The sequence below is a fragment of the Grammomys surdaster genome, unplaced genomic scaffold (genome assembly GCF_004785775.1).
Source record: "Grammomys surdaster isolate TR1022 unplaced genomic scaffold, NIH_TR_1.0 217, whole genome shotgun sequence".
Lineage (NCBI taxonomy): Eukaryota > Metazoa > Chordata > Mammalia > Rodentia > Muridae > Grammomys > Grammomys surdaster.
Window position 1 is genome coordinate 1,654,966 of NW_021604662.1, and position 16,096 is coordinate 1,671,061.

At 41.3% G+C, this 16,096-nt stretch overlaps 1 protein-coding gene across 1 annotated transcript; it reads right to left on the bottom strand.

The window, feature by feature from the left end:
- Positions 1-419: 419 nt before the first annotated feature.
- Positions 420-14,257, bottom strand: Eif1ax (eukaryotic translation initiation factor 1A X-linked). The gene is made up of 7 exons (XM_028772710.1): positions 14,016-14,257; positions 9,894-9,977; positions 8,764-8,867; positions 7,538-7,588; positions 6,205-6,286; positions 4,896-4,987; positions 420-2,950 (listed from the first exon to the last, which is right to left on the bottom strand). Exons 1-7 carry the CDS (start codon positions 14,029-14,031, stop codon positions 2,945-2,947), a joined length of 435 nt encoding a protein of 144 aa, XP_028628543.1. The 5' UTR covers positions 14,032-14,257; the 3' UTR covers positions 420-2,944.
- Positions 14,258-16,096: the final 1,839 nt, after the last annotated feature.

Genomic DNA, 16,096 nt, shown 5'->3' on the forward strand with positions numbered 1-16,096 from the left:
AGTCATTTTCCACAGACACTTGGTGTTGTTGCCACTCCAGCAACACAGCATATTCATGCTCTAACTGGAAGAAACTACATGAATACAAGCCTATCCAACTGCTTTGTCTATGGGTGTTGGGATCAGACCAAGAGCTTGGTGTGAGCCTATCAGATTGATTAGCACTAACTTGTTACCTCATCCTAGCAGGAAGATGTATTATTCTACTCTGGTGTGTTTGTACACACTTGTAACCCAGCATTTGGGAGGTAAAGGCAGAGGATCAGAAGTTTGAGGCTGGTCTCAGCTATTGGTATTTTAAGGCCAGCCTGGGGTACATGAGATCCTGTCTCAAAAAAAAAAAAACCAAAAAACCAAAAAACTCCAAAACCCTAAAAATCAAAACAATCCTCCCCTCCACAAAACATAAAGCATTATTGTTGGATTTCAAACATTTTATTTTTCTTCCCGGGTGCTGCTTGGAGTTATACTATAGGAACCAAAAATAAAGAAAACAATTTCCTTCAAGACCATTTCCATTCCTTATTAGATCAGTGAGCTATACAATTCCCATACCAAACACATATCCAAGAACTCTTCCAGGTAGCATTTGCATACCATATTAATACAACTGTATTCAACTATTTAAAATCAATACGACTCCAGATCTTCCAGGATACAAAAACACTCAATAATGCTGCTTTAGGGAAGAAAAAAAAATTTAAAAACCACCAGAAGATATAGGAAGTGGGGTCATGTCTAATTTCTAAAAACATTTCAAATCTTATTACAGAAAGTAAAAAATCAACTTTTTGAGCTGTTATCACCTATGCACACTGCTCATAATGTAATCTACTGCAAATTTAGCAAAAATGCTTTTCCACTATTGTTTTTGAGACAGTGCCTTACGTAGCCCTGGCTACTAGTCAATGACAAATGCCCCAGTACTGGGCTTCGCAGGTGTGTGCTACATCCAGCTGGTGAAACACTTTTAAAGTACAGAAGTCTAATTGTTAAGGAAGACAAATGTTCAGATGCAGTCTGCCAAGATAAACACCTCGGAACTCCACAGAATTCGAAATATGCACTGCACCACTTTGTCTTTCCTAATGTTTTTATGGTACCTCGGATTTTGTGGCAGAGTTTGCAAACCTAGGAGATGAAGTCATAGTTAAGAAACAATTAAAGATCTCCTTGTTTGTGAAACCATGTGAAGGTGCATTCCTTTGTGTATCACTTCTCATGAATGACAAGTTTTCTGGATGCTAGTAGAATACAAGGTCCACAGGCTGCATGAAGGAGCTTGGTTTTAAACTTGCACGATTTCAGTGTGTCTACTGAATTGTGACTAGCTCAGCTCCTAGTCTTACAACTCCTAAATAAGAGCAAGCCTAATTTCCCAGTAGAAAGAAAATAGGATTCCCCCGGACCCTCCCCAGACTGTCCACATAGTAAACTTGTCCCTAATGTAAAATCAGAGTATAATATCCTCTGCATGCGATTTTTTTCAGCTATAGCTCTTTGATTCAGAAATAAGAATTTTTTTATTGACTTTGTCTTTTGAGACATTATTTCAAAATTGGCATTAAAAACCAGTTTCTAAAAACATACTGAACTCCCAATCCTCCTGCCCAGACCTCTTTCGTGCAGGGTCGCACTCCATTATATGAGGCTTAAGCTTGCTACCCCCTCATTTCCCCTCAGTTTAGGGAAAGCCTGAAAAAGCATTAATTTATACTTTTGCTATGTAATATTTATACAGTTATAAACTTAAATCTTCACTTGCCTATGTTTTATGTGTTTATAAAGCACTCAAAATTGTAGCTTATGTGAATAAGACTCCTGGAAAAAAAATCAATACTCCAACACAATCTTTCTGTTGGGTAAAAATATTCTACACACATGATTAAAACAATCTGTTCTTTGTTTGGGAAATTTCTTATTCATACTAGTTGAGAAAAGCAACCATTAAAATAGTATTCCCTATGTTAAGACAACTGAGCACCACCTAGTGTTCAATTTTTGCAATTACTGACTTTAATTCAAAATTGGCATTAAAAACCAGTTTCTAAAAACATTTAGAGCCAGGTGGTGGTGGCAGCAGTACACATCTTTGATCCGGCACTTGGGAGGCAGAGGCAGGCAGATTTCTGTGAGCTTGAGGCCAGCCTGGTCTACAGAGTGAGTTCTATAACAGCTAGGGCCACAGAAAAACTCTGTCGACACCCCCCAAAACAAACAAACCCCAATCCCCAAAAACCAATTTGGAAATGCCTTCCCTCCTCCAGTAAGCTGATGACTGCAAAATAAAATCACGAAAAAAATGTACATGGTATCAAAACTAGTATAAAAATAGCCACATACTTAAATATGAAAAGCAGACCTATCATTTTTGCCTTTCAATAGATTTCTGCCAGGTATGGTGGTACATACACATGTTCTGAGCACTCAGGAGGTCAAGAAAGGAGGATCACAGCAAGTCTGAGGTCCACCAGTACTATAGTGAACTCCAAGCTAGCCTCAGATACAAAGTTAGACTCTGTCTCAAAATATAACAAAACAAAACAAAACACAGATTTCTGCCTCCACTTGTATCAAAATCTCTGGGCAACTGGAATATACACAAAGACTGTACAGTCAACAGCTATGCAAAGGTGGGGCTTAATCAGAATTTATACTGAGTACAAGGCAAATGGTTTATTCAAAACACCCATTTACTTACTAGAAGGGGAGTAGGAAAGGCCTTTTTTTCTCCTTAAATGGTCTTCTTAAGGATCATTAAATTGAATCAACAAAGTAAGCTTAGCTTATCAGTTAAGATTATCAGTTTTGAAAGACTGTAGTATCAAATCTGCCTCAACAAATTACTAACATGATGATGGTGAAAACTTTTCTTTGAGGTCTATGGCCAGATTCCAAACTTGAAGGATAATCTTCAGGAAGACTGGAATGTAAAATGTTGAGTTTAGATCTGAAAGAGAAAAGAACATTAAGTCAAAGGGAAGATTCTAAAGAGATCTTTTACGTGTGATAGCAGGGATGCAGCGCTAGGGAGCTCAGAAGACAACCTCAGGACCAATCCCGTTTGCTGGCCTCAGTGGGCACACGCACACATAAACCTACAATCTTTAGAAAAATAACACGCATCGTGTAAAATATTATAGAGGTTGGGGTTTTTAAAAGTGAGTTATAATTGGGAAAAGCTTACACATGGAATTTTCTCTTCAGACCAAGTTGATTTCCTATATAACCCTGATAACATTTCCCTCAGGATTTCAGAATTTTTTGCTCCTTGAGAATGCTTACTGCTCATGCAGAGGTCCATGGTTCGGTTCCCAGCACCAATAAGGTAGTTCACAGCTGACAGCAACTCCAGCTCCAGGGAACCTAACACCCTCTTCTGGCCTCCACTGACACCCACATGCATATACGCAGACACAGACACAGACAGACACAGACACAGACAGACACAGACACAGACACACACGCACAAATAAAACCTTTTTTGATTCAAGAAGTGAAATAATGCAAGCAGTGCAAAAGGAAGAAGACAATAAGCTTCATCAACAGCTAAGTCAACACTCCAGCCGTCATTTCAGATTTAGTATTTTGGGATTAGGAACAGACAAGAGGCAACATGAACATGACCCTTAAGAACTAGTTAAGTATGTCTTAATCCTTTTCTTTCAATTTGGTTACAGGAGCACTGATAGAATACCTTTAAACATGTAGAAAACAGCTAGAGAAACGTACCCAAGAGAGAAAGCAAAGGTCTTAGGTGATACAGCAAGCTTTTATAAGAACAAACGTAGCCGGGCGGTGGTGGTGCACGCCTTTAATCCCAGCACTTGGGAGGCAGAGGCAGGCGGATTTCTGAGTTCGAGGCCAGCCTGGTCTACAGAGTGAGTTCCAGGACAACCAGGGCTACACAGAGAAACCCTGTCTCAACCCCCCCCCCAAAAAAACCACCAAAAAACCCAAAAAACTCACTTTCTATTGTGGAGCATGTGTTACTTATTTTATATATAATGTTACTTATTTTATATGTACACCATATGTGTACCTAGTGCCCTTGGAGGCCAGAAGAACGTAAGAAATCCTCTGGAACTGGAGTTTACAGATGGGTGCTGGAACTCAAATCTGCGCTCTCTGGAACCATTACCTATTACTAAGCCATCTCTCCAGCCTTAAAATGTTGTTCTAAAGGTATTTAGCCAGAGGACCAGAGTTCAGCTCTCAGCATCCACATGGAAGCTTATACCTGTTTGCAACTCCAGTTCTAGGGCTTCTGACATCTTAACACAGACATACATGCAGGCAAAACACCAATACACATATAAATTATGTATTTTTTTTAAAAAGAAGCACATTTGTAAAATAAAATAAAAACTATAAAAAATTGTTTTATAAATGTGCTTGTGAACAGAGGTTAGACGTTACAGGCAGTTATAAGCTGCCTGATGTGTGCTAAATGATACACCATTTTTTTCCAGCTCCTAAAATGTTTTTGTTATGATCGTACCATGTTGAAAGCTAGGTGTGGGTGCAAGGTATTGCTCTGTAGTTCTGGCTGACCTGGTATTCGCTTTGCAATCCAGGATGATTTGAAGCAATCACCTGGCTTCAGTTTCCCAAATACACTTTTATTTGTATATAATGGTTTTCATTGCAACATTTTATACATGTGCAAACATGTCTCTATCCAATATTCACCTACTATTCTTTCATCTTCCCACCTTGATTGTCTTCCTCTTTCTGAATGTTCCCCCCACTCCAAATATATACACAGCTATATACAAACACTCTCATTTAAATGTTCTCTAGTCCTGGTATTATAGAAATTTAAGGCAAAGGGCTATTATCTTTTTATGTAACTCACAAACAGAAAGCAGGAAAAGCAGGATGTGTCTACTTACATCATCGATGTCTTCATCATCATCCCCAATGTCATCAAACTGAATTTCATCATCATCTCCAGGACCAAATGTATCAGTTTCATTGATTTTAGCTAAAAAAAAACCACACACACACACACACAAAGAAAAACACTGATAATATAATAAAAATATTGACTTGCAACTTTATACCAATTTTGCTATATGGAGCAAAATATTAAATCATTGAGAGCATTTTTAATTTTCTTTTGTTCACAAGGGCTCCTGAAAAAGACAATCTCTAACTATACTAACTCTGAAGCAATTACATCCTTCAGGTAAGCTTCAGAAATTTATGTACATACTAACAACTTTATTTCCTATCTCAAGAAAAGAAAGAAAAAGTTATTTTTGGAGGGAGACAGATTTGAGGAGTCACTACTGGCCTTGGTATTAAGGAAGGTTTCAAGTGTCTAGAAAACTTAACTCCTGATCCAAGTGAACCATACAGAAACAAAACAACAACAACAACAACAACAACAAAAAGGAAAAGAACAATTGATTCCCACCAATTAATTAGGAAGAAACATCTGGGTAAACCATGCTTTTCCCTAAAGAATGAAAAGGAATCAGCATACTACTCCATCCCCAAATCTCTTACTGTTTCCTAGATTGGAATGGCAAGTTTATAATTCTCAGTATGGTCTTACTGTTAACAAGAAGTCATGTTTTCATAAGAAATTACACTGCAGGCATTTAATAAAAAACAGCCACATGAAAAAAATATAGACTTACAAAACAGTGTATAAAGTATATTTCTCCCTGAAAAGGATATAGGAGACTTGTATTTCGAGGAGGGAAACAAAGAATATTAGTTTAAAAAACATACAGTAATGCATAAGGATCTGTCAGATTTAAAGTGATATTCACTGAAAACCCATACTACATAGTCACTACTCCTTATATTTACACACAAACAAGGACACTCTTGAAGGAGTGTTTTTCAATAGTGCTAGTGACTGAACCTGGTCTGTGCATGCTAAGGTGGCCGTGACTAAACTGTACTGCACCACTAACCTTTCTTGAAGGAGTTAATATACCATATCAAATAATTCCTTTGGCTTACACTGTACTTTCTCACTAAATATACTTTTATCAGCAACAGGATTTTAGTACCTTCTTTCTTATGATATCTTGTATGAAGTATAATCAGGTATGCTTAAGTCTAATTCTGTTAAGCACAAAAATAAATAGGATCATCTGTAAAAATCTACAAAATTTCATTCACTCCTTAAACGCCAGCAGGTAACCTCAACACCGTAAGCCTTGTTAATAACAACTCAATCATTACCATGCTCCGGAAGCTCGCCATAGGCCTTGAGACTTCTAGCTTCATCTGCGTTGTATTTTAAAATGACATCAGCTTTGTTGTCCTTAAAAACAAGCAATTTTTAGATCTGATTATATCATACTATTATCTGTTATATCATACAATACTTTCAAATTGAATTTAAAAATTCAAATCTCAATGTTTTGCTATAAACTCTTTTTCCCCTTCCTTAGATTTAACTCAGAAGGTTTATGAGCGCAAACTGAGAAGTGACTAAAAATTCTGGGAAGTAAAAGCTCACATCTCTTGACAGCAGAATCACACAGACCTAATCATTTACATTACATTTATAATGACACTTTAATCAGAAGCACAAATGAGCCCCTGGAAAAATTTACTGAGTGTCATCAAACACCGTAAGTCAAGACTGAGACTTGGCATCAAAACCTAAGGAATTTAAAAAAAGAACAAATGGCTTATGAATTTGGAGTACCTTTTCTCAAGCAAAGCACTAATGATAATTGTGAGCCAGTGGAATGCTGGTCCACATCACCAGACCCTCACTCAAGCTATGGTACCCAGAATAGTTTCCAAACACTGCCTATGCCCCCGTGGAGGGCAGAATCACTTACACAGAACCTATGGTTTAAAACAAAGATGTCAACTCTCTTAATCAGGAACACAAAAGTAAAAAATGAAGTATAGTGAAAGGCAAACAAATAGAAACGGTATTAAAGGGACCGGTAGTGGATATGATGTTAGCATTTGGGATGGGGGTGGGAGGAGAGATAAGAACTCAAGGTCATTCTCAACACAGGAGTGGGGACACTGATCAGCTGCCTTGGGTTCCTGCTGCAATCTCCACTGTGATAGACTGTCCCTTCAAACTGCGCCAAAACAGACCCTTTCTTCCTTTTGCTTGGGTCACGGCAATTAGAAGAGAAGGGGAGGAAGGGATGGGGAAAGGTTCTTGGTGAGCGGGTACTGAGAGGAAAGGGGGAGCTGATATTGGGATGTAAAGTAAATTAATAAAAGAAATGAATATCCCAGGCTATATGCCATTTGTGGGATACAATTGGATTCATTCAGCTGTAAAACCCTACACAGTTGGTTCCTAGATTTTAAAGGATGCATAAAGTAAAAAAGAAAAACTGGAGGACAAAAAGTAGTATGGTTCACTGTAAAATGGGAAACTTCAAATAGTCATGACAAAATTGAATATGTCACTCCTCAGACTGGCATTTGGGAACCATAATGCCAGGGACAGCTAGCATAATGCCTAAGACACAATGGGCTATTAGGAAATGGCTCCTCAAGTTCAAGCAAATCACCAACAAACTTAAAAGTGACTTACCTGGTAATCTCGGAGGCCCACCAATATGATGTCTGAGGTATTTATCCAAACCTACAAAAGAAAAATCACTGTATAATGTATTTTAAATAAAATGGAATCATGAAATCCTACAGATGATTCACTTAGAAACTGATGAGTTTACAAACCACTTGGTTATCTACTATAAAAACAGAAAAATGGGGCTGGAGAGATGGCTCAGCGGTTAAGAACACTGGCTGTTCTTCCAGAGGTCCTGAGTTCAATTCCCAGCAACCACATGGTGGCTCACAACCATCTGTAATGGGATCCCATGCCCTCTTCTGGTGTATCTGAAGACAGCTACAGTGTACTCACATACATAAAATAAATAAATCTTAAAAAAAAAAGAAAAACAGAAAAATGTGGTTTTCTAAGTCACTGTCTTCTACCTGTCCATACTGACACACCTTTCACGATCGTGTTCCTTTGTGAAGGACTGGTATCAGGAAAATAAAGCATATTCTCCCCTGCAACCACCTCTCACTTGGTGCTGGGACTTCCAGGAAGGCAAAGGACCATTTGCCATACCTCTTTAGGACTTCTTAAAACTGGAAGAATTGGGGGATGGAGAGATGGCTCAGCGGTTAAGAACACTGGCTGCTCTTCCAGAGGTTCTGAGTTCAATTCCCAGCCAACCACATGGTGGCTCACAACTATCTATAATGTGATCTAATGCTTCTGGTGTGTCTGAAAACAGCTACAGTGTATACATTAAATAAATAAATAAATCCTTAAAAAGAAACTGGAAAATCCCAGCACTTGGGAGGCAGAGGCAGGCGATTTTCTGAGTTTGAGGCCAGCCTGGTCTACAGAGTGAGTTCCAGGACAGCCAGGGCTACACAGAGAAACCCCGTCTTGAAAAAAAAGAAAAAAAGAAAAAAAAAGAAACTGGAAGAGTTCTCTAGCACCTTCCCTCTTTCATATTATCAACAGTTTTCAAGATAGGCTATTTGTTTTTTAGACCATTCTTCAAATTAGATCTGTTGGGTGAATGGTTAAGAATGTAGTCTTTAAATTACTCCTATGGTTTTACACTGGACTTACATGAATATCCTTGGGTCCATAATAACTGTACCTCAATACAGTGTGGTTGTTAAGAGGTCCTGGGATGGCTTCCCAGCAACAACCTCACCAACCCCCACAGAGGCATTTCCTCTATACTCCTCAACACTTTTATATTAGGATAAAGTGGATGTCCAAATACTTACCTTTTTTCTCAATTTCCCTCTGATGTGGCACAGCCTCTTTACACCATCGAAACACATGGCTTCTAATCGTCCATTTCCCAACATTTTGATTACCTGAGCATATTCTAAGAGAAAAAAAATGCAAGAAATATTGCCTACTTTTTTTTGATAAAAAGAAACTTTATAATGGTCCATTGAAGATAAAAAACATGTGATGTCATTTATAAGGACTAAATATACAAAGGGCAAATATGGAATATACAGAGGGCGCTAAACACTTGGCTAGTTAATGGTTGAACTAGAAATAAGACTTCGTAATATAACAACCTGGGTCTGTTATTAGACATTTTTAATTATACCACTCTTGTGACTATGCTCTACCTCTAGAGATCAAAGGTGTCCAGTCTCAGTACATAAATCATACCTCAGAAGTCTTATACTCAGATCTTTACTTGTTTCATGCCCTTACTTCTTCCTCCTTGAATCTTTATTAGAGAAATCTCATGACATTTTCAGTACAAGTATCTTAAATGTTAGTGATATCCTTGCTGAATTTGTATAACAGCACTTATTCTTGGAAAGCCAGAATCTTTCACTCAGGTCAAATGCCAAATTATTCTCTTTTTCTTGAGATGGGATATTTATTGTCATATAGCCTTGGTTAGCCTGGAAGTCAACAGATCTATCTGCCTGTCTCTCTGCCTCCGAGTGTTGGGATTAAAGGTGTGTATTACTACGCCTGGCCTAAAATGCCAAATTCTTAACCAGAATCTTTTTTTTAAAATTTATTAAATTTGTTTATTTATTTATTTTTATGTATGAGTACACTGTTGCTGTCTTCGGACACACCAGAATAGGGCATCCAATCTCATTACGGATGGTTGTGAGCCACCATGTGGTTGCTGGGATTTGAACTGAGGACCTCTGGAAGAACAGTCAGTGAGTGCTCTTAACCGCTGAGCCATCTCTCCAGCCCCAACCAGAATCTTTTAAGAAAAAATAATACCCAAATGTAGGTGCAAATAAACTCAAACATTATCAGAGGCAGCCAGCCAGGAATATAATCTGTTAGCCAGAAAATGTTTGATCCCCAACATAGGAAAACAAAGGAAACTCAAACAAGAAAGAGCCCAGCTTCTCCAGCATCTTACCTTGTCCATCTTCCTTGAACACAAGCTCTCGCTTTTCGGATTCATTCTCATTCTTTCCTCTACGCCTGTTTTTACCTCCTTTTCCTAGTGGTTTTGGTAAGAAAAAAAGTTATCAGTTATCTGCAAAACACTTCGAAAAAGAAAAATGTTAGACAAACATTGTTTAACAGACTTAAAAACCTGTCTTTTTATGTTTGTTTTTGGAGACAGTGTTTCTCTGTGTAGACCAGACTGGCCTGGAACTCACAGAGATCCATTTACCTGCCTCTGCCTCCCAAGTGTTGAGTTTAATGGTGTGCACCGGCACCACCCAGCTAGAAAAGCACCTTTAAAACGCAATTAAATTTAAAAATTGATTCAATCTGGTTAATCATGTTAAGCTTACCATGTTCAGGTGTATAATGTTACCACGTTAGCCTCCCAACTCCTCATGGAATTTTCTAAATCTTTGCCCCTCCCCCATCTCCCACCCCATATGGATTCATTCTGTGTCACGAGAAAATGAAGGCATCCATGGAATAACAATAAAATTAAAGACACAATAACAAATAGGAATGACAAAACAACCAGAGCACAAGAAACCCATCTAAGACAAAGAGACATGCGTTCACACTGGCAGGAATGCCACAAAAGCCCAAACCCAGTAAAGGAGCTGTTAAGTAAGGTTAGAAACAAACCCTCCTAAGACTCCACTGAGTTCCCTTTGTGTTCGCAATCCTGCTGGGCATGGGGCTGTCCTCAAGATGGTTAGATGAGCACAGTGGCCATGCTCTTACCTGCTACTTCAGAGTGCCACCCACTTGTTACAATCATCTCCAATATTGTCATTTAGTCCCGGTTTACCAGTAATTCACTGAAGTTAAAGGATTAAATAACTCATTCAAAGTTTTAGTCAATGAGCTTGGGATCCCAGAACCAGCCTCAATTCTCCCCTTTCCTACCAGGGCTTTCATATTAGGGCTCCTTTCCAGAGAATTCTGTTCCACAGTGTTAACCACACAGGCCTCAGCTTCCTTTTTTTTTTGAGACAGGGTCTCTCATTATAGCCCATGCTAGCTTTGAAATTGGGGCAATCCTTCTGTCCCAGTCTCCGGAATGTGGGAGTAGAAGTATGAGCCACCATACTGGGTCCTAATAATTTTTACCAAACAGTACCTGACCGCCCCCCCCCCCATGACAGATGAGAGGAAAATGAAATTTTGCTTCTAGAACGGAACATACTGATCTCATAACGGCAGAAGGCTAGTAACTCCACGAGTCTAAACCCACGAGTCAAAACTTTTATCTTGTAAAGTGTACCATAACCAAGATATTTTAAGTTTAAAAGCAAAGTGTTAAATGCCTCTAGAGCCTCTTTTAAAATGTATTTAATGTTGTGTCTGTCTGTCTGTCTGTCTGTTTACTGTGGGCTTTCCCGGAGCCTAAGGAGGCACTAGAAGAGGACAGTGGATGCCCTACAAATGGTTATAGACAGTTGTTAGCTGCCATGTGGGTGCTGGGAACTGAACGAAGGACCTCTGAAGAGCAGCCAGTACTCCTAACTGCTGAGCCACGTTTCTAGCCCTACATATCTTAAGGGTAAGCATATCGACCGTGGTACCATACAATGGAATAATATACAGGGATTGAAGGAAATGAGTGAGTAGGGGTGCTTGTTTGCCCGCAATCCCAAGACTCCCCACTCTTCCCCTTTCCATTTTATTGCCATGAAAATCAAGTGCTTTTCAAATTCTCCTTTGAACGAATGAAGGCCAGTGCACCTTTAATCCCAGAGGCAGAGGCAGGCGGATCTCTGTGAGTTTGAGGCCAGCCTGATCTACAGAGTGAGTTCAGGACAATCAAGGTTACACAGAAAAAAAAAAAAACCTGTCACAATCAAAACAAAGAAAGAATGAAATGAGGCCAAGCCTGAGTATGACAGAACAGCAGCAAAAAGAAGAACCACTCTTTTCAACCTCACTCTTTTTTAAAAAGACTTACCTAGTTCTTAAGCTCAATTACAATTCTCAAATCCTTGCTTTAAACTACAGAGGTGTTTCAGAGAAATAAGGTAGGATACTTCTTAAAACATACTAGGCTAGCATCTAGAATGTGATTTAGTGTACAAGTTCTGTCTCCTTGGAACCAAATGGGAATCTACTATTCCCCTATGGGTGGAGTCACCAGACAGGAGGTGAGTAAGTCCAGCAAATATTTATTGAGCATCTTTTAGGCTAAGTAGTACTGAACCAGTGTGATTATGACTGACACCATTCCTATCCTCTTAGGGTTTACAATTAGTGTGACAACTGGAAATCTAGTCACTAGAATTAGGGTGAGATTAAGACCCCTCACCTATTGAGGTGGTCCAGCTGCCATCTTGGAATAAGGATGTCTATAGGTAGCAATTTTAAAACTTTGAACATTATGCTTATAATCACAGTTTTCTCAGGACAATCAACAACAATCCTTGCACAAAGACTGGCAACCTTCATTTTGGAGGCCCAGCAGTGAGATGTAGATAATTTCAAGGTCAGCTGGGGCCACATGGCAAGACTAGCTTTTTTTCCCTGGCTTAATTTTTTTTTAGATGATTAATTATTTTTTATTTACATCCCGTATGTTCCCCCTCCCAGTCCTGCCTCTGAGAGGATGTTCCCGCCCCCTATCCCCACCATCTCCTCTCCCAGGCAAGTCAGTCCTCTGCTACATTTGTGGGAAGAGTTAGGGGAAGGACTGCAAGGCTATCTTAAATCAACTTGTTCACAAAACTGTGACCAAGTACTCAGAGGGCTAATGTAACTGGTAACAGGCACAAAGGGTAATTAAGTAGACTTCTTGGAGCCAACTTTCAAGCAGAAAAGAGATTATTATTGGGCAAAGGAGAAGGTCCCAAGGATGAATGATCAAAGACTTAGCTTTTTTTTTTAAATGTGTGTGTGATTGTGGAGGGGTGGGGGAGGCAGAAGAGGGCGTCAGATCCCCTAGAGCTGGAATTACAGGCAGTCATGAGCAGCCCTATGTGGGTGTGGGAGCCTCTCGCTTTGGTTCTCTTAACCAAGAAGACACGCATCTCTTCTGCTCCAAGACTATTTTTTTTTTTTCAGAGAGGGAGCTTCTCTGTGTAGTCCTGGCACTCACTCTGTAGACCAGGCTGACTTTGAACTCAAGAGATCCACCTGTCTCTGCCTCCCAAGTGCTGGCATTAAAGGCGCACGCCCCTCCCCCCCACCAGTTCTTAAGGGCTGTGTAATGGGTTTGTTCCTCTCCTGGAGGAAATATAAGCTTTTAACTACTTTTTACTTTGTATCTGTGAGAAATTACGAGGACAATGAATGTAGCAAGCCTGTAACTCCAGCTACTCGGGAAGCTGAAGCAGGAGAATCCCAAGTTCAATGTTAGTTTGGGTTACAGCGTGAATTCCGGGTCAGCCTGAGGGCAAACAGAGCAAAGCAAAGCAGTAGAGTGCCGGTAAGGATAGATTTGACCCCCATAAAAAACCACCACCACAAAATACTTTAAATCTATACACGACCTGAAGCAAAAGTGGAAAAGTTGGCTAAATATAGGTCAAGTGCTCTGTGGAAAAAGTTAGGCCCGGTAAAAACTATGTAGCAAAGTGATTCTCTAGGGATAAACTTAAAATGCATTAAAGTATTGTCCACTGGCTACATGCGAGCAGCCTCAACAGGACCAACTAAGTATCCATAAAGAATCCTATGGAGGAGGTGCCAGATGGGCACGAAAGCAAGCAAGGCATCGCCCTTTTTCAAAGTTCAGACTCGCTCCCAGGGCTTAACTCCCCACATGTTGGAAGCCCAAGGAGTCTGAGGCAGGTGTTCCCACGGGTCCCCCTAGCGCCGCGGTCAGTGTGGCGCGAATCCGGGGCACGAGCCCACATTCTCACACAGGAGGCCCTACAAAAAAAATGGCGTCGGCTCCACCCCAATGTGGCCAAACTGGGAGCCAGGGGTAACTTCCCTGCGCTTCTGCCGAGCTCTGGGTAAGACCCAGAGAATGCAGCCCGGGGAGAGGCAAGGAAAGATGGCAAGAAGGTCACTGCGGCCTGGGCTGACCTCGAGGCCGCGAGCAGAGCCAGGGAGCCGGCGGGGAGCAGAGCCCGGGTCCCCGCGGCGTCCTTACCTTTATTCTTGGGCATGGCGGCAAAGACCGGCTGGCGGCGTGTGGGACCTTGCTAGGGCTGGTGGCAGGAAAGGCGGTGGCTCTGACGGGCGACGCTGAGAAGTGCGCGGGATGAAGACTGTGCGGGAGGTCGAAAAGCGTGCTCGGGAGAGGCTGGTCACCGGTGCTTACGAGAGCCGCCTGTGCCCACGTTCGGCAGTGGCAAATGGCGTCGCGGCAGCGGGCGGCGCTTCTCCCCGCCCTCCTCCTCCCTGGCCTACCGGGCCCAGCCTCCCACCCTCCCTCGGTTCTAAGGCGCAGGCGTGGCCAAGGGGAAGCCCTACGGTGGGAGCCGAGGGAGAAGCCTGCCAGGGAGGGGCTCACTGCTGCCACTGGGCACACAGTGGGTGGAGCGGGGCCCCTGGCGTCCGGAAGGGGCTGGGAGGGGCCCTGCGTCATAGTGGAGGAGTGGGGGAGAGGAGGGGAAATTGAGGTGGTGCAGGCTGCTGGCTTGGGCATCATCTCTGCTTCCTAGCCAAGTGAGTCCCAGGCTTGACAAGCTGCTGACTCACTAACCTCATAGTTGAGTTTTAATGGGGCCCTTTCACCAGCCCAACCAAGCTGGAAATCTAAGGGGAAGGAGAGAAGGCCCTCCTGCCATCCCCTTCCAAACTTTAAAAGAATATTTGCTCGGTTCTTAAAAATTAATCTCGTCCCTAACTCAACTGTAGCCAGATCTGTTTATAACACTTAATAGAATGTCTGCACATAGTAGGTTGCTCAGCACACACAGGATAAAAGGAATGGAAGAAGGTTGATGTTAGGAGCTGAATCTTCCAATATTCATGCTCAAGTTTTAACACCTATATATTTGGATATAAGGTCATTAAAGAGGTTATATTGAAATGAGATTCTTAGACTTGATGCCAAGACTTGACATTAAGCTGGGCATGGTGACATAGGCCTTTAATCTCAGTACTGAGGAGGCAGAGAAAAGTAAACCTCTATGAGTTACAGGCCAGCCAAGGAGACAGAGTGAGACATGATCTCAAAACCAAAAACAAATCGAGTGCAGTTAGCACCTAGGCATAACAAGGCATAAAGAAGAACAAACAGTTCCTGAGCCAGTAAGCATCTGCAAGCCATGGAGACCGCAGAAGAAACTTGTCTCCACCTTGTCCTGAGACTTGGAGTCTTCAAAACTGAGTAAAAGTAGTAGTTAGGGCTGGTAGTTCACACCTATAATCCTAGCACCTGTGAGACTGAGGCAGGAGGATTGCTTCAAATTTAGAGGAAAGCTGGTGTACATAATGAGTTCCAGGCTAGCCTGGGCTACATAGTAAGACCCCGACTACAAAACAAACAACACAGTGAAAAGAAAGTGCATTTTTGATGTTTAAACAACCCACTCTCCTGTTCTTCGTTCTGGTGGTTTCAGCAAAGGAATACGTCATAGCTTCTCAGAGCAAGTAACTTCAATTCAAACCAGGTTTATTTGGGCCAGCAAGATGGCTCAGTGGGTAAAAGAACTTAGCAGGAAAGCCTGGCACGCTGAGTTCAGTCCCTGGAACCTGTGGAAGGAGAGAACCAACTCCACAAAGTTGTTCTCTGACCACCACACACACCCCTCCATTCTGGTAATAATATATAGAAATTTAAAGTCAGGCTTATTTTAAATGACCTTTTTGGAAACACTAGCATTTTAACATTCTACAGGGAAGGAGCCTAAATGAAAGAGAAATATGGTATAATGATCTAACAGTACTTTCTACTGTGGACATTTGGCAACGTCTGGAGACATTTCTGGCTGTCAGGAGTGGAGGAAGGAAGGAATGATACTGATGCCCGAGTAGAGGCCGGCAATGCTGGTAAACATTCTACAGCTGCTGCCCACCTCAGAAACTCAGCGACATTTCTCAGAGTGTAATTAAAAGATGACAGGGGAAACCGGGCATGTTAGTACACACCTTTAATCTCAGCACTCCCAAGTCCGAGGCAGCAGGAACCTTTGAGTTTATATATACATATACAGTGAGACCAGGTCTCAAGAAATGAAAAATGACAGGGGAATCAAAAGGTTGTTTGTCCTCTTTTCAGTTGTA

What these genes read in the sequence shown, in the direction of transcription:
- Eif1ax (XM_028772710.1), bottom strand. An exon ending in TGGGCCTCCGAGATTACCAG is followed by an intron (nt 6,287 to 7,537) that starts GTAAGTCACTTT and finishes CTTGTTTTTAAG; the next exon opens with GACAACAAAGCTGATGTCAT. An exon ending in TGGCGAGCTTCCGGAGCATG is followed by an intron (nt 4,988 to 6,204) that starts GTAATGATTGAG and finishes GTTTTTTTTTAG; the next exon opens with CTAAAATCAATGAAACTGAT.